The 21,840-nt window shown below is 38.8% G+C and overlaps 1 protein-coding gene across 1 annotated transcript in view; it reads right to left on the bottom strand.

Moving 5' to 3' along the window:
• Positions 1 to 2,775: 2,775 nt before the first annotated feature.
• LOC109919055 (synapse-associated protein 1-like) overlaps positions 2,776 to 21,840 on the bottom strand; it is a 25,754-nt gene continuing 6,689 nt past the window's right edge. The window contains exons 2-8 of the mRNA XM_048612916.1: positions 21,511 to 21,577; positions 19,050 to 19,123; positions 14,789 to 14,928; positions 12,506 to 12,654; positions 11,117 to 11,175; positions 9,474 to 9,624; positions 2,776 to 5,732 (exon numbers count right to left, since the gene is read on the bottom strand). Of these exons, the coding sequence (XP_048468873.1) occupies positions 5,605 to 5,732; positions 9,474 to 9,624; positions 11,117 to 11,175; positions 12,506 to 12,654; positions 14,789 to 14,928; positions 19,050 to 19,123; positions 21,511 to 21,577 (768 nt within the window). The 3' untranslated portion in view covers positions 2,776 to 5,604. The remainder of the gene's footprint in view (positions 5,733 to 9,473; positions 9,625 to 11,116; positions 11,176 to 12,505; positions 12,655 to 14,788; positions 14,929 to 19,049; positions 19,124 to 21,510; positions 21,578 to 21,840) is intronic.

Raw genomic sequence — 21,840 nt, 5'->3', positions numbered from 1 at the left:
TGCTGTTTTGCTGTGAGTTGGTGCTCATGTGTCCTAGTGGCAAGTTTCCTGCCCATCTGTCCTATGCAGCGTTTCTTGCAGTTGCTGCATGGTATTTTCTATATCACATTTGTTGTGCTCCTTATGGGTACGGGGTCTTTCATCTTTGAGAGTAGCTGGCGATGAGAATATATGCTTCGAGAGTAGCTCCCATGTCATTATTCCAAGAGGTTGTAGGAGTCTGGTAATCAGTTCCGATGTGTTTCTAATACAGGGTAGGGGGTAGCCAGTGTGTTGGGGTGTACAGTCTCTTCTTGGTGTTATTTATTTGCCAGGCATTGGCAGATGAAGCTGTTAGATTATCCATTGTTCACAAAAACTTTGTATAGGTGTTCCTGTTCGTTTTTGCGTAGCTTCAGGGTGAGAATTCCTAGAAGCCCAGTTTTCAACCTCTGGAGCCATAAACAACGTATTGTAATAGACCGCATCTACATACCACAAAACCAGAAACAGAACTGCCCACCATGACAGACCAGACCATATAAACTCAGAACGGAACAGAACAACAGTGCTTCAACAGAATCTAGACACCTAGAAGGGAGGTGAAACATTTGCACAAAAACCAGTCACAGCTCAGCGAACCATCCTACAACTCCAACAGGGTGGTGTGATGAAGTGGCAGGCAATTGGAAGTTCAGGGTCTTTTTTGCAAATGGAACACAAATGTTCTGCGAAGTGGTCACCCAGTCGACGCTATGTTTCCCCAATGTAGAGGAGACCACATTGTGCGCAGCGAATGCAGTAGACTAGATTGAATGAAGTGCAGGTGAAATTCTGCTTCACCTGGAAGGTGTGTTTGGGCCCTTGGATACTGGGGAGGGAGGAAGTAAATGGACAGCTATTACACCTTCGGTGGTTGCAGGGGGAAGGTGTTGTGAGACTGTAGGGGGTTGTTGGGAGTGAAGGAAGAACAGACCAGGATGTCCTGGAGGGAGCATTCCCTGCATAAGGCTGACAAGGCAGGGGAGGGGAATGTGTGTCTGGTGGTGGCATCTTGCTGGAGGTGGCAGAAACAACGGCTAATGATCCATTGAGCTCTGTGGTATAGTTCCAGATTTATAATTTTACAGAAATTTCTCATGTCAGTCTTAAATAGCAAAATCCTTACCTTGAAATTATACTCCTTGTTCTAGACTCTAAGCTCTACATGAAAAGTTACCCCCTTAGGTCCCTTTTATACCTTTTCCCTCTCACCTTAAACCTATGCCCTCTAGTTTTGGACTCCCTGACCCTGGAGAAAAGAGCTTGATTATTCAACCCCATTCCATGCCCCTCATGATTTTATAAACTTCTGACGCTCCAGGGAAAATAGCCACAGGCTTTTCAGCCTCTCCCTATAGCACAAACCCTGGCAACATCCTTGGAAATCTTTTCTAAATCTTTCAAGTTTAACAACATCTTTCCCATAGCAGGGAGCCTGGAATTGAATGCAGTATTCAAAACGTGGCCTAACCAATGTCCTGTGCAGCCACATCATGATCTCCCAACTCCTTTACTCAATGTACTGACGAATAAAGGCAAGCATACCAAAAGCCTTCTTCACTATCCTGTCTCTACTTTCAAGGAACTATGAACCTGCACTCCAAGGTCTCTTTGTTCTCTCAGAATTTTTTATACTTTAACAAGATTGCCTTATATTCTTCTAAACTCAATGGCATAAACCCATTTTAATCAGTTCTTGGGTCAGGGTACTTATGCAGCACTCCTGCAATTGCTTTTGGAATGTGTGAAGCTCAGAAGAATTATGATGTCCTCAACAATCATACAATTTGTCATCTTACTGTTTAGCCTAATATAAAACATAGAGTCAGTGAGAAAGGCTAGGTAACTGGAAATGAAAACAATTGTGTTAGAATTGATAAGACTAATTGTGCCAGGACTGATAAAGTGGCTCGAAGGCATATCATACTCATCTTGGTCACAGTCGTAATTCATGGTAGATGAGTAAATTCCAGTAGTGATACTGCTATTTGTAGCAATTCCCTCTTCCCACATCCAATTTCATACCTTTGTGATTTATGCTTTATTATAGTGCCAAAGGAAATAGCAGCTCCAGTCCTTCATTGAGTGGCTATTCAAGTGTTTAGCAAGAGGAACTCTCATTGTTATGCTGGTCCTCATTTGATGTTGATGAATGTACTTTAAGTAAAATGCTACAGGTTCAGAGGTGACCTGTGCAGAATAAAACAGGTGATCAAAGGAAATTTACATGACAGGTGTAATGCTGTGAGGCTGTTTTCCATCTCTGGGCAAACTTCAGCTAGGGAGTAGTTTCAGGCGAAGGGATTGATTACTTAAGATTGAAATGATGAGAAATTGGTTCACTCAGAGGGTCGCGAACATTTTGAATTCTCTAGTGAAGAGAGCTATGATGCTCAGTTGTTAAGCATATTCAAAGATTAATAGGTTTTTGAATGTGAGGAGAATCAAGGGATGTGAGAAATAGCATGGACAGTTCAAGGGACCAGGTTACCTAATTCTGTTCCTATTTTTATTCCATTACATTATTCAGCAATCTACAACTATTTAACAATCACCTTTGGTGAGAAAAAGGGAAATGATGCACAGATAGATACCATGAATTGTAAATTGAGATAGACAATTTTAAAGCATGAAACTGCTGATGATCTGTGTGTGTATATAAAATATTGCCTATTGCCATGGAGAAAGAAGTGCTTCATTTAAGTTTTCTAAAACGAAAATACCTGGCAACACTTAATATATAACTCTGCAATGTAAACACTCCAGGCACATCATGTATTTATTAAATCACAGTGACAAAATAGTCTGTGTAACAATCTCTCATACTCAAGTGTAACAATAGATAGTCTTTCAGATAATATACTGAACAAGTCATTGGAAAAATATACAACACATTAAAAGTACCAATAAGAAAAATACGCTGAAGAAAACATAGGTAGACTCGTGTTTAAATTATGAGCTTCATCTTTTAAAGTCTCTTCACAGTATTTAATTCTTTAAATGGTTTTGCTGATTTTTTTAATGTTTACAAGTAGTCTGAAGTTGCACCAATCAAATTGCGAAACTTGCACATTTCATTCTTACATAAGGAGCCTTTTGGATAGGGACAAAATATTAAATTTATTTCCCACTCACCCCCAATTTTCTGCCTTTCCTGAAGTTAGTTACTCAGTGGGATACATCTCTTTGGTCACAGTTTGCCCTTCATACATTGCCAACGTGACCATTCTTTAAACATATGCTGAGGTACTGAATACTGGGAAGCTGTATGACTGGTTGCAAGGGCACAGGGATTGAGAAGAACAGCTGAGACTGACTCTCATTTCATACAGTTTCTACACATATAAATGACACCTACCAGTGAGTGCAATAGCTGGAGACAGGAACCCTGGTCGCTTTTTTTGAAAAAGAAGTCTACAGTTATGAACAAAGTAATACATTGTACAATTCCCACAACTGCATCAAATGAGATCAAATAACAAACCAACATGAGACATTAACTGTCTGCACAGTTTAGCAAAACCAATTAACCCCAAATTAGTATAAAAGCAAAACTTTGCCCAATACTGTTTTCAGCCAGTTTTGAATGTCCATAAACAATAACAAAATGATTTTACATTTCTGCACATTGCAACTTCCACTTCAAAAGCAGTTGGCCATAAAGCCTTTTGTGATTTCCAGAGGTCATAAAGGCACCATATAAGTAAGAATTCCATTTAATTGGTGCCTTCATGATCATTACATTTCACAGTCATTGAGGCAAGCAGTTCTATGAAGAGTTCATTGCTGTTATAATGTCATGCAAGAATTTCATACTGTTTGCTAAGCTCCATAACACCCACAAACATCTTGGAAACAGTAGTTATGAATTTAGACTTTTCTGAGTGTTAAGTCCATGTTTCTGCATATTTAAAAGGACGGAACAAAGCAGAACATTTTTCTGAAAACAATTTTGAACACTGAATTTCAGCATTTCTGTCTGTTGGGGTAAAAAAAAGCATAAATTAACATATATCTTTACCTTCAGGGTAAAATGACAAAACATTTAGCAGAAATGTAAATTTTTGGCTTTTCTCTGGGATTCAAAACACCTCCAACCACACATCGCACAATCTCTAAGGCATGTTTAAGTTTTTCAGACAGAATTTGGTCTTTCTGTTCAACTAGGAAAGGGAGTAGAAATTACACATCACAGTTTTCTAGCCCTCACGGTTACCCGCTCTCAAACTCTGATAGAAGAAAAACTGCATTAATGAACACAGAATCAGAATTTCAATTCCATGATGTTTATATTTTCTCTATTATATTCTTTCCAACTTTTATTTCATAAACATACAAGAAAATGTTACCTGTGCTGAATGGTGATCGCCAGATTCTCCAGCACTTTCAGATCTGATTCCAAGGCCTTGTAAAAACATCTCTAATCAGTCCCTAACAGGCTTGAAAAGTAGACCTTAGGTAAATCACCTATTTTCATTTGTCACTAATAGAAGTCTTCTGGGTGAAATTTACATTATGGAATTTTTTTAAAAAGCCATTCTAGGCACAGCCATAAACATATACAACATACATAAGGCATCAAGGGTTTAACAAAAAATAAAACAAATTAGAGTTGTATAAACGTTTTTACTTCATTCCTTTACAACATTTTGCCTTTGAAGATGCAGGGAAGATGTTTGAACTCAAATACAGTTCAGCTTTACGTACAAGGTGTAGAGCTGGATGAACACAGCAGGCCAGCATCTCCAGCATCTGTAGTTCCTACTATCTCTGAAACAGCTTTATGTACATTTGGTTTTGCAATTTTACTGAAGGCTCATATGCACGCACAGAGGAGAATTCTACAGGCAACAAATAACTTAATCTGCCAATCTCTTACCGTATCTCATCTAGGCTAAACCAATCAGCGCAGGTCACAAATCAAATATGGAATTTCTCATGTTATTGGGAAGTCAAGCCTAGCATCCGAACTAGTTTCAAAAGCTTCTCTTTGCCAAAGTGACTAATCAATACTCCTAACAGGATGTTGCCGCTTCCTAGGTTTTTCAATGTGTGCTTTATTAATTAGTCCAACGCAAGGCTGCCAAGTTATATCAAATATCAGCTATCTTTAGATATTACATTTTAGTTTTATTCAGCATCAATATGCTACACTACCATGGACCTTTTGGGCAACTGTATGTGTTGTGTGGGGAAGATTCTACAGAGAATGTGCATTTTAAAAAAGTTGCAGTTTATACACTGAGAAATTAAATATTGTTCACAAAAGTGACTTGAACACTTTGGCTACAACTGAAAACTACAACACTCATGGCTTCTTACATTCTAAAATATTTTCCATCATTGAAAACTTAAGTCATTTGCTTTTAAAATAAGAAAAATGGCTCAAAGTACAAATTGCAGCTGTAATAAAGCTAGTGGTGTTGCGATAAGGTTGATGCTTAAATCACAAAAGAAGCAAAAATGTCTACTGGTAGCATTCTGTATTTCTTTAGAAATCTTTTGAGATAATAGGTCTCACAGAAAAGACTCTCTCAGAGAAGTGGAATTCCTGTATTTGAAATCAGTTTCCTTGTGAAACCTTTAATCCTCTTCTTGAAGCATCTCCTCGATTTCTTTTTCCCAGGCTTCACTAACTTTTGCTTTCACATCCACAATTTCAAACTCCTGAAGTTCTCTTTGTAGCTCCTTTTCCCACTCTGGAATGTCATCTGTTTGGGATAGAAAAGTGATTAATCTGTGAACATTTACAACTAGTAATAATGGTTACACTAATAACTAATGTGACTGTAACCAGGCTTAGCACATCTGGGTTAGGAAGCAGTCCAAACAAAAACAGTCTATTTCCTGTTCTAAATCAATATCCAGTAAATTGGCTTCTCAGACAAGGACAGGATCAAACCAAACTGATCCCAAATTTCCAGGGCCCAAAAATGATGTTTTTGCATCTAGTTGACATACAATTTGACTTCCCCACCCTTTATCAGCCATGACATGTTACACTCGCATTAACAGTTAGCTCCAACTTTTCACCCCATTAATGCAGACTTACTTAGCAGGGGCTTATAACTGGGTGCAAGGGGTCAAGCAGACAACAGAAATTCTGTTCAAGAAGGCACTCAAAATTCTCAAAAGGCAGTTAGTTATAACATATGAGAAGAGAGATTGACGAAGTTGGAACTGTTCTCCTTGGAGAGAAGGCTGCCAAGAGAAGATCTGATAGAAGTTTTCAAAATCATGAGTGGGCTGGGTAAAATAGGTAAGGAGAAACTGTTCCCACTTGTAAAAGGAACAAGTGCAAGAGGGCATACATCTAAAATGATCTGCAAAAGAAGCAAAGGTGATCTAAGAAGAAAAACATTTCCACTCGGTCTGGAATGCACTGCCTGAAAGCGTGGTATAGACAGGTTTTATCGGGGCATTCAAGGGACCAGTGGACAATTATTTGCATAAAAATAATGTGGAAGGATATGGGGAAAAAGCAGGAAATTGGCATTGGGTAATGTTCCTCACTTAATGAGCCAGTGCAGGCAGGATGGGCTAAATGGCTTCCTTCTGTGTTCAGGTTTGGGTATAAACGCTAGTCTGGCAAGCAACACCCACATTCTACGAGATAGTAAGAACTGCCGATGCTAGAGTCAGAGGTAACACAGTGCGGAGCTGGATGAACACAGCAGGTCAGGCAGCATCGGAGGAGCAGGAAAGGTGATGTGTCGGGTCGGGACCCTTCTTCAGAAATGGGGGATGGGGGAGCTCTGGAATAAATAGAGAGAGGAGGGATGGGGCTGGGGAAGGTAGGTGGGATGGTGATAAGTGGGTGCAGGTAAGGAGTGGTGGGGATTGGTGAGTAAGGTGGGAGGAGTGGATAGGTGGGGGAGAAGATAGACAGATTGTGTCAGGTCAAGGAGGCAGGGATGAGAGGGAAGGTTGGTCATGGGATGAGGCCAGGGGTGGGGAGATTTTGAAGTTGGTAAAGTCCACATTGAGACCATTGGGTTGTAGCTTTTCAGAATGGAGATCAGTAACTAGTGGTGTTCTGCAGGGATCAGTCCTGAGGCCTTTCTTGTTTGCAATAAAAGTGATCTGGAGGAAAATGTAGGTGGTCTGATTGGTAAGTCTGTGAATGACACCAAAATTGGCGAAGTTGCAGAAGGTGAGGAGGATTGTCAAAGGACACAGTGGTATAGCGATAGATTGCAGATTTGAGCAGAGAAATGGCAGATGGCATTTAATCTGTACAAATGCAAGGTGATGCATTTTGGAAGATGAAATTCAGGTATGAAGTATACAGTAAATGGCAGAACCTTTAGTGGCATTGACATACAGGGTGATCTGAGCTTACAGGTCCACAGATCCCTGAAAGTGACAATGCAGGTGCATAAGGTGATCCAGAAGGCATACAGCACACTTGCCTTCATTGGCTGGGACATCAATTATAAAAGTTGGCAAGTTATGTTACAGTCCCTGACTAAAATTTTAGTTAGGCCACGTTTGGAATACTGTGTGCAGTTCTGGTTGCCAGAAGGATGTGGATGCTTTGCAGAGGGTACAGTGAAGGTTTACTAAGATGCTTCAAGGTCTGGGGTTTTAGTTATGAGGAGAGGTTGGATAAACTCACACTGTTTTCACTAGAAAGACCGAGGCTGAAGGGTGACTTGATCGAAATCTACAAAAGTATGATAGGCATAGATAAGGTGGACAGTCAGGGGCTTTTTCTCAGAGTTGAAAGGTCAATTAAAAGACAGTACAGGTTCAAAGTGAGAGGGGTAAAGTTTAGGGGAGAAGTGTGGGGAAAATCTTTCACACACAGGGTGGTGGGTGCCTGGAATGCACTGCCAGTGGCAATAGGTACATTAGCAACGGCTAAGGCATATCTTGATAGACATATGAGCGGGAGGGGAACAGGGGGATAGAAACCGTGTATGGGGCAATAAGTAGCAGGTCTAAATAAGGAATACGAATCAGCACAGGCTTGGTGGGCTGCAGGGCCTGTTCCTGTGCTGTACTATAATGTGTAGTTGCCTATCAATCAGTACCTAGATTCTATTAACCATTGAATTTAGGACAGGGTTGTGCAAACATACTGACACTGCATTTTTTAAAAATCATTAGGCAAGGAATATTGTTGCAAGAGTCCTCATAATAAGCTCCCGAATAAGCTCCTCAGTAAGATTATCCATTTAATGGAAAGGTCGAGGCCGGGTGCAGTCCCTGGAAGCCACCCTCTTACCTTTGTTTTTGACATTTCCTACCACTAACTCCCAGAGACCCATCACAAACAACACTTAATTTTCGTGTCAGTGATCCTCGATCTGGGGAGAGATGTCCAAGCAGCAGCTGCCACCTCTGCTTTGGTGCTGCCAAGTTCCAGAGATAACAGCCTCTAAACTGGCTGGCAGCTCCAGCCAGACGGAGCTTCCCTGCTCCAGAATCATAATTCTGGCAGAAAACCTGCCAGCAGCCAATCAACTGCTTGATTACTGAACTATCTGATGGGATATCTGACCAATGTGGACCACCGGTCTCTCCCCAGGAAACTCTCCTGCTTTCGGACTCATCCAAGAACAGGAAAATCCTGGCCTGCATGCCTTAAAAGATTAAGGTAGCTGTAATGTAAACTGAAGAATTGTTTGCTGGTGCTTTTTATTATGGAAGAGTGTAATCTGTGATAGTATTGTATATGGAATACAAATAAAGAAACTTATTGAAATAAAGAAATAGACATGACTGTCCCACAGTATTCATGGAGTCAAACAACAGCTTTACATACTAGCATTTCAAATGTTATGTTATCTTCCAATATTTGCTCTTGACAAAAGAGTTGCACTTTATTTTAAATTAAGTAATCATACTTTGGCCAAAAATAAATGTTCACTACAAGAAACTGCAATCTCAAAATTAAAGAATAGATTTTCAAAACATCAGATGTAGAATGGTGAGTAGCACAACAAATCATTTAGTGCAACTTAGGTTGTAATTAGTATAAATTATGGTGCAGGACGTGCCTGATTTACAAACGTCTGACTTATAAACACTTATATACTTCCGAAGGGAATCCCATACAGGGGCGTACTAACATCAATTTTTAAGTTCCAACACGCAAACATTTCCTCATACTTACAAACAGCTATTTTATATTGTCCTTCATTGTGTTTTGACTTGATACTAATTAATTTGTGGACATTCTCAAAAACAAACCCATTCACAATCTGAGGCTGTCCATAGTCAGTAGAAGAATGGTGCAATTCTTTTAACCTTTTATTCAGTTTTTAAAAATGAAATTTAGCACAGAATGTGCAACAGTTGTTTATTTCAAATAGACCGTGACCATGCTCTGAACAATCAATCAGAGATAAAATAGCTTTACTTTTTGTCTGAGTGTATACCACTTTTACTTTGTCCAAGGACTAAACAAAATAAGATTTAACTTGATATTTTTCTGTTGTACCTACCATCATCAATAGTTGCTTTCTGATCACCACTCATGCCCAATTGTTCCATGCCTTTCAAGAAGTCTTCCTGGTTCAGGGCTGATGTGTTATATGCATCACTCACAAATTCATTAGCAACTGGACTTGTTGAAATCTCATCTAAAGGATGAACCTATAAAGGAAACACTTGTTTTAATAATAAATAGATGTGAAAAATCAATTCTGACCATTTATTCTGTTTTCTCCTAAGCCAGTGCTCTGAATGAAATTTGATACGATTATCTTTCGTCATGATAACTAAGGACTGTTGACAGGGCTCATAGGGTAGCAATAATAAGCCTGAAATAAAAAGAAAAATGGTGGAAGCATTCAGCATGTTAGGCAGAATCTGTCAAAGGAAAAGAAAATTTAATGGTTCAGGAAAACTAGGGAAGGAAAGGCAACCACAAGTTTAGGTTGAAGAAATCGGTTCTAATACCTTTTCAAAAAGGACAGGAGGAGGGGCCAAGAGGTCAGGGAAGGATTTAAGATTTACTTTATTGTGGGTCAATGAGGATGTTCAGCAAACAGGATTAACTGTGGCACGTGCAATTGAGTTTTGGAGAGGTTGGGTTTTAGAGAGTGGAAGGTGAAAGGGTGGAATATTGATAATTAGATTGCAGTGAAGTCGAGTGTTAAAGTGGTGAATGTTTAAGAAGTTCATTGGAGGAAGGAGTGACTCAGGGCAAAAGTATGCTGTGCTCACACTGCTGCAAACACTCAGGTTGGTCTCATAAATGGCAATGGAACCATGCAAAGGCAATCCCATTGATTTGGGCAACAGGTATTGGGGGGAAAAATGTGTTGCGACTCACATTTTATCAGCAACTATTTTTTTAAATCATGAGAATGCCAAGATAATTGATTTTGTTTCGAAGTCATAACATGTCAGGTGGAACATGTTCTAAATGACCAGAATTGCTTGCTAATGAGTGCCTTTACTAGCATAATGAAAAAGAAAATTGAGGTTTAGAGATTACTGACATTGTAACCTTGACAGGAATTTGTTCTTAGCAATTTTGCACCCTGATATTATTTTATTGGTATTTACAAATGAAATGTTGACTGAAAAATTCAGACAAAACACAGCATCACCATAGTAACTTTTACTTGATTCTATATATTTTCCCGTGGAATTCTTTCTCTTAAAGTGAGAACCAATACACCTATAAGTAGCAATATCTCATCCCAAGTGAGTGTCAACTTCATGTTAGTCCAGGTGCTACAGATGGATCAAATTGACTGTCTCAATTGAGCCTGCTCTTAACCTTATATTGGATCTGCATAACCATTGCAGAAGGCAAAGAAAGCAAACAACACTAGCACGTGTGGCAGCTAAGGTATGGCAACTTAACACAAATTCAGAATCAAGTCTACAAGTGCTGAAGAAGAATTACATCCGTCTCGAAACATTAACTCTGATTTTCTCTCTCCACGATTGCTGCCAGGCCTGCTAAATTTCTCCAAATTTTTCTGTTGTTACTAGTTAGTAGTTATATATCATGATGCATTCACAATAATTGGGGATATATATTTCATTATTCAATTAATGAGGCTTACATGCCACTTGTCTAAAATAAACTCTAAAATATGCATACAGTACAGAAAAATGCAGTAAAACTTACTTCTACAGATTCATTTTGTTTTCTCATTGGGACTGAGGGCGTCTTTGACAGAGTGGAATCTAGTATAAAGAATCCATATATTTAAAAACGCAGCCACTCACATGGTATGAAGTATATTATAAGCTGGAATTTGTCAACTCAATTCCTGCTCATGCTAAGGGTCTGAGTAGGAGAGATACAAAAATGCACCAGCAACGTTAAAACAGAGACAACATTAAGTGGCTTACTTTGTAGATGTTGGTGTGTTCGCCGAACTGGGAGGTTTGATAGCAGATGTTTCGCCCCCTTACTAGGCGACATCCTCAGTGCTGTGGAGCCTCCTGTGAAGTGCTGTTGACCTGCACTGGTTCGAATTTATATGGCCTTGTTTTTGCTGCTTCTGGTAGGTGCTGGTTCCAGCTGTGTGTTGTAATGGTCGGTATACTGGGTCTAATTCCATGTGTTTATTGATAGAGTCCGCAGATGAATGCCAAGCCTCCAAGAATTCTCTGGCTGTCCTGAATTTGGCTTGTCCAATGATAGTAGTGTTGTCCCAGTTGAAAGTGTGGTTTTTCTCATCTGTGTGTATTGAAACCAAGGACATCTGGTTGTGTCGTTTAGTTGCTAGCTGCTGTTCGAGGATGTAGGTTGCTAGTTGTCTGCCTGTTTGTCCCACATTGTGTTTTGTGCAGTCTCTGCATGATATCTTGTAAACCACATTCATCCTGTCAATGGTCTATTGGATCTTTAACACTGGTTAGTTGCTGTCTTTGTGTGGTTGCCGGTTTGTGCGCTGTCATGATTCCTACTGGTCTGGCTGTCAGTTCTGAGACATGTCAGACCATGGACAGGATGAACGTAGTTTACAAGATTATCATGCGGAAACTGCGCAAAACACTATGTGGGACAAACAGGCAGACAACTAGCAACCTGCATCCACGAACAGCAGCTAGCAACTAAACGACACGACCAGATGTCCTTGGTTTCAGTATACACAGACGAGTAAAACCACACTTTCAACTGGGACAACACTATAATCATTGGACAAGCCAAACAGACGACAGCCAGGGAATTTTTGGAGGCTTAGCATTCTTCCACGGACTCCATCAACAAACACATCGAATTAGACCCGATATACCGACCATTATAACACACAGCCGGAACTGGCACCTACCAGAAGCAGCATAAAACCGGACCATATAAATTAGACCTGGCACAGGACAACAGCGTTTCACAGGAGGCTCCACAGCACGGAGGATGTCACCTACTAAGGGGACGAAATGTCTGCTATCAAACCTCCCAGCTTGGCGAACACACCTACATCTACAACCAGCACCCGAGCTACAAATCTTCACTCAAATCCTGGCTCACTTTGTTACATTGACTTAAGAATGGAGTAAATGTAATCACCTGTTGCTGGGATGCTTTTGCTCAGGTTCTGCTCCAACTCCTCTTTGGAGTTTTCAGTTTGACACGCAGCCAGTGATGAGAGTTGTGCAGATTGTTTAATGAGAGATACTCGGTAGAAATAGTTTCTCCAGAACTGCTCTTCCTTTACACTGTTAAGGAATACATAAAAGCTACTGCAAAATACTCTGAGTCATAGATACATGTCATTATTTACATTAAATTTCAAGAGTTTCAAATGCACACCACAGAACAATGCTTAGCTCAAAACTTCAATGTATGTAACATGAGATATGCAATATTCTAATATTCTTTATGTTGTCCAGGAAATGGAAGAAAAAGTAGTAACACAGGTTGACTTTTTCCCAGCTCTCCAGCATCATAGCCAAGAAACATGGTAAACTATAATGGAGACTGCACATCATGCCAGTTAACACTGCACAGCTAACCCAAAGCCTTCTTCAACTACATGACAGTGGACTTACCAGCTAACTCATTAAAGCACCTCTGTATGCTGTCGTCTTACATATGTCATCAAGAGAAGGCTGTGGAAATGTGGAATTATGAGAAGCCAACTAGTCTATAGAAAAATCCTTAAAAAAAAATCAGTGAAATTTCCACTGGTGAATGAACAAAGATAAAATACTTCTCTTACATTTGGACAGTGGTTTGGAATTGATGATATAACAGATTTTAACATATTGTTTTGATCAATGGTTGTAACCCTTTTTACCAATTACAGTTTGTATTCCTTTTCAAAGCTGGGAACTCAATTCATTTCTGTTGCAGTTTATGCTTGAGAGCCTGAAAAATGAAATTCATTGGTTCATTACGTTACATTTCACTGACTAAAAATGTTATGTCAGTGCAAGTAGCTGTTACTTGGCTGGATTTGGATCAACATGCAATTGCAAAAACACAGATAATCAAATTCTGCATTGTATTAATTAGTAAACACTCAGTTTATGACATAATCACGTGCATTGCAATAAGCAAAACAAAATGGCATGTAGATTTACACTGGCATGTTTGCTGTGCAATTATCACCTACTACACAAAAATACTTCTTGTAGAACTCAGTGGAAATATCAACAGCCAATCTCCTCAGTGACACAATAGAGATTAATAAAGTTGAACAGTAAATACAGAACTCGATAAGCCTTAAAAAGTGTATTTATTTTCCTTTGCAAGATAATTACTTTTGGTTGTACGAGATGGGCTTTTGGGAAGATCATAAAGGAGAAGCACTTAAAGAGGAAACATCACATGATGGGGCATTTGGGGCTGAAGGTATGGTTGCGGACACAGAGAAGAGAGCAGTAAGGCTGCACAAGAGACTAGGTTCAGAAGACCAGTGGGATGACATAGAGTGCAGAGATGAAATCAGCAGCAAGGAGAGACAGTTTGTAACAGGTGTTAAAAATAAAATGAACTGTGAGCATAAACTAATCATTCATTAAACCATATAGTTAATAATTGGTGCATATTTTACTTCATGTAAACCACTAACTCTATTCATCTTGTCGTCTTGATAGCTGGAATCCGATTCAGTTAGACAAAGTTATTGGTAACTGTCAAAATAATTTTGTATATATAAAACGGAAATGCAAGACATCACAGCTACAATAACTGCCTACATTTATATAGCACCTCTAACATTGTAAAAATCTCGCCATGTGCTTCATAGTTATGTTTTCATACAGTATTCAACATCAGGTCACATAAGGAGATATTACAATTACAACCCAACTCCTCTCCACACTCAAACCTCTCTACTACCTTCAAAAACTTAATTGGCTATGTAACATTTTGGGAAGTATTCTGAGGTAATGAAAGGTACTATGTGAATACAAGTTACAAATGCAAATCTTTGCTTTATAATATTCTGTGCATTTATAATTCCCATGGTATTGCATATTATAAGTCAGGAAACTTTTACGTGGTACACAGAATAAAAGATACATGTCAAGAAGTTTTACAATGTAAAGGCTACAAAATGTTCTTGATATAAATTAATACGATTTTCTAATATTCTGTAATACCATAGCAAGTTAATTACTGGAGGGAAAGTAAAATTATTACTTCAAGTTAAATGAATTCACCATGAAATGATTTATTTTAAAATCAAGAAATATTTAGTTTTGACCCTTTCATATCTGATAGCTGAAGCATACAGCCTTGTACAAAATTAATTGACAAATTAATGTCACCTATCCATACAACTGTTCATTGGGAAGGTTATTTCTTAATAGATGAAAAAAAATACAGACATTTGTGTTCACTTACAGTTTTGGCACTAGTTCAAAACGCATCTTGCTCAACATTTCATCTTCCCGAAGCATTACAATGGCAACAGGGGCTATTTTGTCAAAATCAAAATTAAACTGTACTCCAACAGGAGGGTCCCGAAGAAAGTTCCGTCGTTCCTAGAAAAACACATTGAGCACACAAAGTCGTACATTTCTAGTTTTTCCTTACTACATTCAATATTATAATAGCCCCTTTTCACATTTTATTTTAGAATGCAAGTGACTGAACAATTCTGGAAGATCACCTTTGAAGTACATAAGCATTACTGCCATTCTTTCATCTCATAAATGCCAACTGCTTAACCACACACATTGTGTAGTCCATTAGTGTATTATTTACAAAATGTACAGCTTTCATTTGCTGTGTTTTCTTTCTATCTTGCTGCTTTACAGCAATTCTACTTCTGCTGAGCTTAGTTTAGTGAAAGATTACCTTGATGATGAATTTATTTTATATTTATTTGATGAAATAACTCAACAGAATGTCTGGTCAACTCATTCACTGTGCCATACTCTTTAACTCTTTGAAGACTATGTAAAGCGACTTTACATTACGAGTTAACAAGGTGTAGAGCTGGATGAACACAGCAGGCCAAGCAGCATCAGAGAAGCAGGAAGGCTGACGTTTCATGTCTAGACCCTTCCTCAGAAAATGCATTACAAATGCTTTACATTATGAGTGCTATGATGAATATATACATACAAAAAACATTTCTAGTTTGGAGTTTCAAATACTGTCATTTGGGTGGGTTACTACTAAGAGGGTGTTTTTAAAAAAAACTAGGGCAGATGGTCCTACCGAAATAGTGACCTGATCAAATTTGTGTCAGAGAGCAGGGACCCCCTGGAGAGTTAATAGAAGATTGCTTTTACTGTAGTGGTTTATGATAGATAGGGTAAACATTGAAGATTCAAGATAATAATGGGTTGATTTTAGACTAGGAAACCCAGAAATTAAAAGTTTTTAAGGCTGTTAGGAGGAGACATGACTGGGGTCAGAAGCAAATCTAGTTTCTCTCCTAAAAGGAAATAAAGAACAGTGCAGGGAAAACCCAGTTAATTCAGTAGAAATGTTTAGTTGATAACATTTCCAAACCGGGAGTGTTTAATTAGAAATCTGCAGGTAATTAAAAGCTGAGGAAGTCAAAGCTTTCAGTTTTTGTGAATATTCAAGTTAAGATGACTTCATAGCTTATAGGAAAGAACTGTGGGGAATCAGTTAAGTCAAACACGAAGATTTGATAAAAACCGAAAGAACTGCGGATGCTGTGAATCAGGAACAAAAACAATGTTGCTGGAAAAGCTCAGCAGGTCTGGTAACATCTGTGAAGGTAAAAACAGAGTTAATGTTTCGGGTCCAGTGACCCTTCCTCAGAACTGAGAAACAAAGATTTGATATGTGGGAGTAATTTTCCCACATTTGAATCTTTTTCATGGATGGTGTCAGAAAATGGGATAGAAATTTTACAATGTTTTACAACTTTTCAAACTGCATTCTACATCTTGGTAGCTTGGTTTGTACTATTTTTAATCTTTTTGTGTAATAAATATCTGTTTCTAAAGAAATTCAGCCCTATGTGACTATGTTTCAGTGAATTACAACCACCTTAACTAAAAAAAACTCTATCAAGCAAGGTTTCATTCTTGTATCTGACTTGTCAAGAGCCAGCAGCTGGGACCTGAACAGTCTGCAATTCCCATGTCTGAGGCTTGACTGTACTGAGAGTTAGCCTGAAGCAATATAATATCCACAGTACTTTATCTGATATGGCTAATAACAACAAAGTTGTCTCAATTTCAAAAATTTAATTAGCTCCTTCTGCAATTCAATTTTCAAGAATGCGCTGAAACACATTCAAAATCAAATAAATTGGAAAAAATACATTTCTTAATCTGCCAACAAACAACAGTCCAAGTTTACCAACTGAAGTGCCAAAAAAGAGTTGAAAGGATACTGATAGCATTAAAAGTGGAAAGTCTAAACCAATATCAATGCTGCAGCCAGAAAAATCAAATTAACCTAAAGATGGGACAGTCGTTTTAACTGTTTATTTTTCCAGAAAACAGACTTATGCCATGATTGAATTATACATTTGGCTCACACTCCATTTTCAAGAACATACATCAAGAAAAAAACTATAGGAACTGTCTAGAAGTCTTAGAGACCTTAGAACATTTCTGCTAAGTGGTCTTGTGGAGCATGTAGGCCTCGAAGACTAGGGAGCTATCTTATACTGTTCAGGAGTGCAGCTTGATTGTGATGTTTGTGAAGTGGTTGAGAAAGTTGAGTCTGTTTAAACCTTATACAAATCATGTTTGTGTATAAAGTAGCTGTTATACAATGATACAGCACTCACCCTCACATTTAGTAAAGATATTATTAGCTTTTTAAATGAGGCAGTATAGGACTATCAAAAAAATCTAAATTATGATGGTAGGTCAGATGGAAGGGATTCTTCAAGTTTTAATAGTCAAGCATACTATTTTTAAATTTTGGAATTGTTAATTTGGGAAAACTGATTTCATGATAATGTTTAATAAACAGACGGGGTCAAAGATACCTTTTGGCAATAGGGGATGTGCTGAAAGTGTGGTAACATCAGGTTGAGATGAACAGAAAAAAGACAGAGGACCAAATGGAACCGTCTTATTTGCAGAATTTCTCACCTTATTCCTCTGCAGGACAGTCTGCTGGCTTGCAATGAAGATTTAAAACTTTAAGTCCAAATTATTAAGTTAATTTGTGCTACACAAAATTCCGTTGCACGGTACATCATTTAGAAGTTTGTATTTTCATTTTTAAATTTCTCCAATTGTCTCCTTTACTGTAATTGTCGGCTCACAGGCCCTGATATTAATCAAGGAGCAGAGAGGCTGCAGGAGAAGCCAATAACATATAAATAAAAACTGAAAGAACTGCAGAGGCTGGAAATCAGAAATAAAAACAGAAATTGCTGGAAAAGCTCAGCAGGTCTGGCAGTATCTGTGGAGAGAAATCAGAGTTAATGTTTCCGGTCTAGTGACTCTTCCTCAAAACTGATGGTAGCTAGGAAAAAGTTGTTTTTAATGCAGAAGACAGGGTGGGGGAGGGGGGGTAAGGAGTAAACAATAGGTGGAGATAGAGCCCAGAGACAGAGCAGTTAGATAGACAGAGGAGTGGATAACTAGCAGCCTGGGAGAATGCCCGTTAATAGCTGTTCAATTAGAACAGAATAGAATAGAATGGAATTTCCTTTATTGTCATGTGCACTCCATTGTAGAAGTACAGTGAAAAGCTTTTACAATGTCTGCCTCTTATGGCACCATCTTAGGTACAACCACCTAAGTACAGATCTTGGATACAAAAGAGGAATAAAAACTAGTTGCATTAGTTAGAGTTTTAAAAAAAAGTTAGAAATAAGACATGATTAAAGAATTGACATTACAGTTAGGTAAAAAATTTCAAATAAACATTACATTGTAGCAGCTCAGTGCAGGGTCTCTGCATGTGGTCTGACTGCCAGCACCAGACGCCAGTCCAACAGCCATCCCTGCTCAGCTCCCAGCCTCCAGTCCACTTCGTACCTGCACTCAGATGCTCCAAGGTAAGTTCCAGGACTGCCTCCCCTGTGCCAGTCTCCGCCTGGGTCTTGCTGCCCATATGCTGCTCCAGAGCTCACAGTGCATGTGCTGTTCCAGCAGTGGCTAACGATGGGTTGTAACAATGGCTAAGGCCTGGTGCGTGGGATAAGGACATGGGAGAAGGTGCCACAAGCCCTAAAATTGTTGAACTCAATATTGAGTCCAGAACATTGTAGCGAAAATTAGGTGCTATTCTTCCAGCTTGCGCTGAGCTGTGGAGCACTGCAGCTAGCCTGAGACAGAGATGTTGGCCAGGGAGCATAGTTGTCTTGTGTAAAATGTGGAGGTCCTGAAGAAGCGAAAGGCAGGACTGTATTATAACTTCTGTGTTGCTTCTTGGCCTGCAATTTTGGCTAACTTGACAATCTGTCCTTGTTATGATCTAGTAATCCCTGGAGGAAAGTTGACACTGAGTGAGGGTGCCAGTGCATCCTGGTGTAACTTCCTTTCCAAGCCTCCATGATGAAACAGTCAAATTAATTCACTGTAAAGCCCCTCAGCTAAGGAATATACATCTGAATGAAGAACTGTCACGTAGGGAACTGCTCAAATCACTGGCTTTAGGAAAAGAGAAACTTGGAAGAAAGGAATCAAAATAGCCTTAGTAGGCAACTTACTGTAGACAGAGAGAGAATTTGATGCCTTATAGTCTCCTCATCATTATAGCCAGCCCATGGTGGAAGTGCTGAAGCTGGAAATAAAACCAAAATGGTAATTAAAAAGTAGTTTTCTTGTTTTATATCTGTTGTTCATCAATCCACGAAACAAAAGCTACATGTTAGGAGTGGAAAGTTAGGAGAATGGTGTTTAGCTCTCATCTTTTTCTTAAATATATTCTGATTTAGCATTTATCTGTCAATGGGGCATAACCACTCATAAGCCTTTTCACTGCATAAAATTCAATAAGACAATTTGATGAGAAAATTAAAAAATGGTTTGGCCTGAATTTATGTAGCTCGTTCAAGTTCACAGAAGATCCCAAGGAATTTCACCATCAACGATATTTGTTTCTGAAGTGTAGAATCAATTTCAATAAAGGAAAATATAGCAGCTGATTTGTGTACAAACACAGAAACGTAGAAAATAGGAACAGGAGTTGGCTATTTGGCCCTTCAAGCGTGCTCTGCCATTCAATATGATACTCAGTGCCCTGTTCCCGTTTTCACCCATTCCCTTTGATCCCTTACAGCTATAACAACTGTAAATAATTCCTTCTTGAAAACATTCAATGCTTTACAACACATTTTACAACAATGGCCCATGTTGAGCAAGAGATAGCCACAACACTAAGTTGCTCTTTTTTGGATTGGATTGGGTCTTCTATGTCCTCTGTGTCTTCTATGTGTGGACAGGAAACCTTGGGTTATCCAAAAGGTACCATTACTGACAGGAAAGCTCTACCTTTGTACTGCACTGAAATGCTTGTCAGCAATATGTATTTACATCTCTGGAGTGAGGCTTAAGCCCACGGCCTTCCAATACAGAGGCAGAGGTGCTACCACTGATACCTACATATCAGATTCCAAGGAGTGAACTGGAAGAACTCTGGACTAAGTTTTGGACAATCCTACACTAGGCCATAAAACATTGCAGGTGCAATTTCCTTCCTCTTGCAGCAAGGGCAGCCTGTTGAGAAGCTACAAGTAGCCCTAGCATTCTTTTTTTATAGCAGGATTGAAGCCAGGAATCCTATTTATGATTGCTATCTTGTGACCATTTTCCAATTCCCTGCCAGGTCACTTGGGTCAGTGACAGCAGAATTGAGGTTGTCTGTGATGCCCCATGTGGTCAAATGGGCCGTCACTACACACCAGCTAGGCTCCAACATAAAACTTAATCCAACACACTGCCTTCAGAATGGGAGGAAACAGAAAACTTGATTTAAACAAAAAACAGCCGAAAGCCCTGAATTTAGATCACTGGCAACTGAGACAAATTAAATTTCTAATACTGTATTCAGATGCTTTTTAACACATCTAAGTCTGAATTTATGGGTCAAGATTAAAGAAATGTTAAAATATGACACACCTTCAGTAAAGTTCGCACATCTCCACCCTCTTCAATGATTCATTAAATGGAATATTGACAAGGGGCTTATGAATACAACTATTTATATTCATATAGCCTTTTAATGTAATGAAACATTCCAAACGGCACTTCACAGGAGAGTTATAAAACTAAGTATGGCAATGAATCATAAACAGATAATATGTTAGATAACCAAATGGTGATCAAAAGAGGCAGGCATTAAGGAGTGTCTTAAATGAGTAAATGTGGTCGGGAATGGTAAGATTTAGGGAGAGCATTTCAGAGTTTGGAGCCTAGGAAACTGAAGACATGGCCCTCAATGGTGGACTTATTAAAACTAGGAATGCTCAGGCAGCCAGAACTATAGCAGATGGACAGTTTGGAGGTTTCTGGAGCTGGAAGTCCTTGCAGAGTCAAGGAAGGGTGAAGCCACGAAAGGATTTGAAAACAAAGATTTTTAAAATCAAGGCATTGTTATGTCAAAAGTCAATGTAGTTCAACAGCACAGAGGTGTCAAGGGAATAAAACTGCAACGAGTTAAGACATGGGCAGCAGAGGTTTAAGGAGGGTAGAATATGGGAGATCAACGAGGAGTGTATTGCAATAGCCAAGTCTAAAGGTACTGAAAAAGCCTGAATGAGGCTTTTTGTGATAGATGAACTAATGTGGAGGCACATTTGGGTAATATTACAGAGGTGGAAACTTAGTGATGGCATGAATACAAGATCAGAAGAAGATCTTCTTTGGGTCAAATGTGACACCATGCTTGTAAGCAGAATGGTTTTATCCCAGACGACTACCAGCAAAAGGGATAGAGTCACTAGCCAGGAAATGTTTTTTTTTCTGAAATTGGGAAAGATGTATTAAAGAGCTTTGAAAAGAAAATGGCAGTTGGAGTGGACGTCATGATACTTAAGAGGAAATTATGGACCAAATCACTGACTTTGAAAATATTTGTTCAATAAATGCAGAACTGAATTGGGAAGAGAATCATTCAATATTATATATACATAAGAATAGGCCATTTGTTTAAATGAACCAATATAGTACCTGTCTTCTTCAATTTGTTTTCCTTTACAAACTTTTCTTGTTCCTTTTTGAAATTTCCAATAATTGTCTATAAGTGACAAAAAAAATGGAAATAATTAAGCTGATAAACTTAACTTGTACATAATTGCAGCATATGCCTTGCTGGTCTTAAAACACACCTATAAAAATATGAAAACAAAAAAGTTTCATAATATTGCTTACTGTATTTCAAGCTCCTTCAAGGAGGGTAGATTATATCTCATCTAGTGGAAAAAGTGCTTGGAAGGGGTTAAAATTATCACTTTCATAAACTACCACAAACTCTATTCCCATACCACAACTTTGAAGTCA

Source organism: Rhincodon typus, chromosome 27 (assembly GCF_021869965.1).
Source record: "Rhincodon typus isolate 14 chromosome 27, sRhiTyp1.1, whole genome shotgun sequence".
Lineage (NCBI taxonomy): Eukaryota > Metazoa > Chordata > Chondrichthyes > Orectolobiformes > Rhincodontidae > Rhincodon > Rhincodon typus.
The sequence above is the reverse complement of the archived record's forward strand: the minus strand, read 5'-3'. Positions and strand labels throughout refer to the sequence as shown.